Below are 6,631 nucleotides of genomic sequence, written 5' to 3'. Positions count from 1 at the left end.
TAATGCAAATAAATTACTATGAACGAAGTCCACGCCGGGTCGAGTCCTTTTTGGGGACGAAAAGTGGTCATTTTAATCAGGTTATTGGTTGTTTAGAAGCCGTGTGATTTACACATTGTTTAAACATATTCATCGTAACCCTGAGACAGGCTGCTGCTTTCTTGTTTAATCGCTGAACTCGCAGTTTACATGGCGAGTGTCGACCTCAGACCGCATCACTCAATCACTCAGATGCAAAACTGAACCTTACTTCAGCATGTATATTCTCCATACTGTTCTCTATAAATTCCCTTAGGTGCTCACAAGGAGAATTTGTTTAACAATCAATAGCTACTCTTAGATGATGATCGCTTCCTTTTTTTCTCGTGACCTTAATTTTTGATTCAGGGGTGATATGGTGAAGGAAATTAGATGTTTCACACTCAGTGGTCAGAGTCAAACCAGACAATATAAATGCGAAACAAGAACGAGGCTTGCTTACGCGCGTCTTCCAACGCACAGGTTTTTATTCACTCTGAGAAATGAGTGGCTCTTAGTGATATCAACCTTGGCTCTGATCGCCTGTTGTGATTACTTCGTTTTTTGTATATCAACCATCGAAAAATGATCTCTATCATTTCCTCTAACTCCAAATTTTAAAGGGTCTTCATGGATGCCCCCGCCTCGTTAATGAAAGGAACACGTTATAACGAAAATTTATCGTTTATTTCCATCGTTATACACGCCGTAGGTATGGCCGCTTCTTCTCCTTGATTTCTACACCCATCTTAAACTGCCTAAACTTGTACTTGTTCCACTTTGTGTGCGGGCTCTCCAGTGGAGTTATGTCGAGTTCTTTTATTAGTTCCAGGTAGCGCTCAAAACGAAGGTTTTTCAGGTTCAGTAGTTTTTTTCTTCGTTGTGCAATCAGCCAAGAAAGAAATACTTTATTCCCTATATCCTAAAAAACAAGCAGATCAAAAAAGAATTTATCACATCTATAGCTTATTGAATTAAAAGGCAAAAAATCATTTTATTAGACGCCTGGCTCTCCTTGAGCTGGTGAGGTGAATCATAATAACAAATCCATTGTTCGAATAAGCTAACCTTGCCCGTTCGAAATTTTCAGCATTGTCCCCGCTTTGAACTTTCAGGCCAGATTGTAATAAATCCGTTATTAGCAAGACTTGTTTTCTCAAGATGGATAGAGATTTGCGTCGCTCGAATTCGTCTCAGTTCACAATCAAAGTGCTCTGTGAGCAAACTCATGAATTGACACATGATTTTTTAGATTATGTTTAATGTTAACTGGTTTAGGGAATTTTGTGGTTGATTGTCATATCTAGAGTACGAGCAGTAGTTCAGTGTTCGCTCATGTAGCAAAGAAACAAAGTAACGTTGGGATAAGAAGGCATTACAATTGAAATGATCATGCTATTACATTTGACAAGGTGGATGATGTCATGTGTTTTAAACGTCTATCATTTTTGTTTCTGGTTCAAAAGAAAAGGTTGGAAGTAAATGTGGGTGAAAAGTGAAATTTACTGTCTTTCGTTGTAAATATTAGAAAATCAAGGCAATACTGTCTTAATGAAAACATTAACGATTCCCTCTTTATCAAATGAGACAAACGGGAACGAGTTTTGAGTGATATAACTAAGCCAAGCCTGCCACCGTCATTTTGGATCTCCGCCTGGGTAGATTTAGGTCACGTGCTAGGCAACGTATGATCAATAACAAGATAGAATTTCATTTCAGGCCTATTTATCAATTTTGTGGTGTGTAACTTTCGCATTTTAGTACGTTGTTTGTATGTTGAATCTTCAAATTGTCTTGAAACTTAAAAGAAAATTGTTCTTTAAAAATTCACTGAAAATCGGTAGCTAAAATTGTTTGTTTAGGTGTTATCTGATTTTCGTGTTAACTTGTTATTTCGTCAGTCGCCGGCATCTTTTGTTGCTTCTCACAGGAAAAACACACGCGACGAAACGTAATGATCAATTTTGTCCTCAATCTCACGCTATAACAGAAAAAGCTTTTGAACATCTGTAAACTCCGAGCGCTTCGCAGTAAGTGATATTTTCAATGAATCTTCGGATTGTTTTCAAGTTCAAGGACTGTAAATTACAATTTTATGAAAAACGAAGGTTGTTCTGTTATTTCAGTGTGAATCCTTGCATGCCTGCCAGTCGCTGGCGCCGCTTGTTGAAACTAAAACGAAAAAAAAAACTCTTTTAAGATTATCATTGGCTTCTTTTTCACCCCACCACTATTCTTAGCAACAAAGGTCGCCATTTCGTCTGTTTATTGCTCGCCAAAAACTATAAAATGCACTCAAAAGCCTAAAATCTAAAAAAAGTTTACAGGAATCGACCAATCGAGCGAGCGAATGCTATTCCCCACATCGTATCTATAACTCGCTCTTGCGCATGCGCGCAATTCACGAGTTAAAAACGAAGGAAAAAGAACTTGGATTACATCTTCTGCTATCGCAACGTATCTAATGTCTTTTTAATGACCTCAATTGTTTAGGTAAAATGTGGTAAAAAGGCACGGCGTTTTCCCCTCAGTTTTGGCAAAGAATTGACTACCACGGCAAATCGCAACAAACATAAGCACCACACACAGGCAACAAAATTCGTATCACAGAGTCTCGGGGACCTTGCATAGGCTCATCTCAATGCTAAGCAAGAAAGGGAAAATTAGGGAATTCTTTTCCACAATTTAAAAACCTATCACTCCCAGTATCTAAATATGGATCCCCCTTACTGTCTGTCAAACATTTTGTAAAATTTTAGCTCTGAGAATTTAGTGTTAGATGTTAAATCATTTTTTTGGACATTAATTTTTCTTTTCAATACCTTTCTACATTAAAAAGTATTTATAAAGTAAGGAGAAATGCCTTTTGGTTACTCCTGGGAATGAAGAATTAAATTTAAGGCCTCTCAGAGGTCCTGTGGTTGTAAACAGCATCACTAAATGCGCAAGAAAATTCATTGATGTTGTCTTCCTTAAGAGGTATACAGGGATGTGTATGTCTTCTATTACGCGTAGGATTTCAAGAAAAACACACTTGTCCACCTTACCCTTTCACTGCCTAGAGACAATTTTTACAGGGTCAGATCACAGATTTTGGTATTGGATCAACTAATAATCCCCCCATTGATATTTTCTTTATTCTCATCACTTGTCTGCCTGATGTATTGAATTGTAAGGAGAAATTCTATATCGGTCACTCATGTGAGTTACAGGGTTAAGTGAGATGGAAACCTTGTCAAGAGTGAAGTTACCAAAAAACTTAGTAACTTCTCCTGACACCAGCCATGAATGTTTTCCTAGCAAAAGTATCTGCCTCACACTGGTATTCAGTCCTAGAGAGTGGAAGTACACAAAATTTTACCTTTCTTCCTCTCCTTCCATCATTATTATTTGCTTTCACTGCCTCAATTTGAATGGTCAACTTTGCAACTGAAAGAAATTCAGGTAATTGAGACTTCTTAGAGGCCAGTACATCTGTTCATTAAAAGATCTCAGATGACATTACTAAATCTTGGTCTGTTGGAAAGATTAAAAGTGGCATCTAAGGAACTTCAAGCCAAATATTCTCCCATCTGAACCTCCAACTCAGTCACTAATTTACCATTCTAGAAGACTTACTTTTTTGTTCATATTTATCTGCATATTTTTGTTCCATCTTTCCTAGACCAATTTTACGGTGTTCCCACTGCATAGAGGAAAAACAATACAAAGGCAGTTTTTTCAGATCATCAGAATTGACATTGGTCAACAACAAATCAAACCAACCAAAGCTGCTTACATTAATAGCTTAACTTAGCCTTACAACAGTGTTTATTTTGTAATACTTTCACTGATACAATTAGAAAAGCACAAGAGAATTTTGAATGAAAAAAAAAGCAAAATCTCTTTATGATCACAACACATGGGAACTTAAGTACCAGAATTATTTGCAAAACAAGGTTGTTTTGCAACATTACCTGACTTGCATTTTGAAGACTAAACACTCTCTTTACTTCTTCAGGGGCACTTTTAAGAGACAAAGACATTAGTAAACAGCAATTTTCACAGATCGGTTTTAAAATGTGGATTATTTGTTCAATGGAAAAGAAGTAATATGATCAGGCCACTTAAAAAACCATCGGGTAGTGAAGAACAAACAGAAGCTTGCAAGAGAGCAAGTGACACTACTCTTATACATTGAATTGTTTTACATCTTCTAACCAAAGCACCTTTCTAGAAAAGTGAAAAGTAAAAAGAAGTCCAGTTATCTGGTTCTATTATTTATTTATAATTGTATATTAGTAGCTTGTAAATAATTAAGCAATTCAGTATTTTACTGCGATGTGATTTAATAATAAACCAGTCCAGTCCAGTCTGTATAGATCTAGACAAACAAATTTTAAGTATTGCACTCAATAAACCATGATTTGTTGATATAAAAGTACCTAATCAAGGCTAAATTTCTAAAAGAGATCATGTATACAGTTGTACCTAACTTCCTAACCTATATATTCTATTGCAAACATTTGGGTTTAAAAAGACAATAAGAAAGCAAGGTGTGAAAGTGTAATTTCAAACTTAGAGTCTTAGCTTTCCTGCTTTAAGGGTTAACATCCCTCGATCAACCATTGTTTTTACTTTTTCTTGTTCCTTTTTTTCAACTTATTTACTTTCTCTTGTGTAACTTCTTTCTTTTTTTTTGTCTAGCTGAATGATATTTTGTTACAGGAGGTAACCCAATAGAATTAAAAACATTTTTCACCAAAGTTATTTTTCAACCTAATGGTAAAAGGTTCATGAAAGCTATGTCAGTTTTTACAACAAGCTTACAAAGCTGGTTACTAGTGGTCAGGCAACCTTTTTTCAGAACCTTTAATGTCATCTTACCACCATCTTTTCAGAATTTGTGAAAGATTTGCATGCACCTCTCCATGTTCACAATGGCCTATTCCCTCATTCTAAACTATTTATGAGGAAAGCTGTTTAAAGCTTTGTATTTTGCCAGGGCATATCCTTGTTTCAAACACCATCAACATGTTAAGGTATTTAGTATGATGTAGCAACGCTTACTTATGGAGTTCCTCAATATCTTCAAAACCACTGACATACTTTCTTCCACTTGACCAGGAGTCAGCTTTGAAAGAAAAAAGGTATTGGTAAAGAGATAACAGTTATGTTGGAGTCTAACAACAGAGGACAAAATTTAAACTGAAAACACAGAAATAACTAGACATGCACAGTGGTTTCAGAAGGAAGGATTTTACATGGCTTTAAACCCTTTAATCCTATGGATGTTTGGCTTATACTTTCTCCTTGCAGCATCGCCCTTGAATCACATGTAAGGGTCATGGGAACAACAGAAATGTTACCCCCGGTAACCAACTTAAGAAGTTCGCGATTTCCGAACAAATTCTCCTTGTCAGTACCACAGAAAATGTAAAGTAGACACTGTGTAGAATATGAATGCTAACGTAAAGATGGAAATAGTTAAAGAAATACAATGAGAACATTTTAGGGATGGGAGCTGAAAAATGTCACATCGTGGAAGCCCGTCTTCATGGTTTGGCCATGGGAGCTTAGAAGAGTTTACTCAACCCAGTGAAGATTTCAATATTTGCTGAAGCATGATTTTTTAGTATTTAAGTAACCATCAAAAAGCACAATGATTTAAGCCTACCAGTAATATCTACTTCTGCTTTAAAAACAGGAAACCATAGCCCTAAATATCTCGTCGGGAGCTTTACCAGAGGCCAGGCTGAAGAAATTCCTGTACGGATATCAAAGAAGAAACATTTCGAGGTGAAACGGGTACCAAGAATGTCAGCAAGCATTTCTAGGTATTGTTAGAGATAATACCTCCACGTGTGGAAGAAATTCTCTGAAAAGCCAAATAATTGAAAGGTAACGATATAAATCTCAAGCGATGAAGAAAGGTCATTTTGCTCTGGTGCTACGCCGCCATTTTATATTCTTCCCAGCGGCATGTTTCGCAGGCTCAATCAGTACCAGTCCCAGTCTACTATGGGTTGTTGCAAGGAGGAAAATACCACTTAATTACTGGAGTACAAGAGGTTAAAATCTCATTTGTATCACATGCGTTAGCGTGAACTGCAAAGTTTCACACATCAGCACTGCGGTGATTCTGATTTTTCTGAGTATAAGTCACATTTTGATTAAAATAGTTGCTCTCTGCGTGTAAAAAATTTCACAGGTGCAGCACGTTTTACATTCACTGGACCTCGTTTTTCAGTAACTTCTTTCTGTCACTTTTTCGCTAGACTGACAGAGTTCCTGCTTCACGATCCACTCCTGAAATAGACGTCCACCCAAAGAGAGCGTTTGCAAGGATTTATTTTCAAGATAAAAATATACGACTTTTATCATACCCGGAACATGAGTCATGTCGCCTGAAATAAAACGTTGAGTCGCCCGATTTATTAACCAATTGTAAAACTCCGAAGTGGCTTATTGATAAAAACCGCTGAAGGTATCGATTGATTGAAACACCCTTTTGGTGTCACTGCTTACGTTACCAATCCTTAAATACAAAAGTGTCATTGTAAATGACACCTGATTCAAACATTCAGCGAAAAATATGGGTGATCACTCTATCACTCATTCAGAGCATTCAAAC

General features: G+C 36.7%; 1 protein-coding gene across 1 annotated transcript; it reads right to left on the bottom strand.

Moving 5' to 3' along the window:
* Positions 1–488: 488 nt before the first annotated feature.
* Positions 489–6,046, bottom strand: LOC113668607 (uncharacterized). The gene is made up of 7 exons (XM_027184546.2): positions 5,854–6,046; positions 5,675–5,764; positions 5,068–5,131; positions 3,975–4,023; positions 3,637–3,703; positions 3,380–3,447; positions 489–940 (listed from the first exon to the last, which is right to left on the bottom strand). The coding sequence occupies exons 1-7, from the start codon at positions 5,933–5,935 to the stop codon at positions 716–718; spliced, it is 645 nt and encodes a 214-aa protein (XP_027040347.2). The 5' UTR covers positions 5,936–6,046; the 3' UTR covers positions 489–715.
* Positions 6,047–6,631: the final 585 nt, after the last annotated feature.

This window comes from Pocillopora damicornis, chromosome 8 (genome assembly GCF_964200805.1).
Source record: "Pocillopora damicornis chromosome 8, jaPocDami1.2, whole genome shotgun sequence".
Taxonomy (NCBI): Eukaryota; Metazoa; Cnidaria; class Anthozoa; order Scleractinia; family Pocilloporidae; genus Pocillopora; species Pocillopora damicornis.
This window is presented reverse-complemented; position numbering and strand designations above follow the sequence as displayed.

Coding starts and splice junctions, on each gene's coding strand:
- LOC113668607 (XM_027184546.2), bottom strand. CDS start 5,935: ATGACCTTTCTTCATCGCTTGAGATTTATATCGTTACCTTTCAATTAT. Junction 5,765..5,853: donor AATTTCTTCCACACGTGGAG/GTATTATCTCTA, acceptor ATATCCGTACAG/GAATTTCTTCAGCCTGGCCT. Junction 3,704..3,974: donor GTCTTCAAAATGCAAGTCAG/GTAATGTTGCAA, acceptor TCCTCTATGCAG/TGGGAACACCGTAAAATTGG.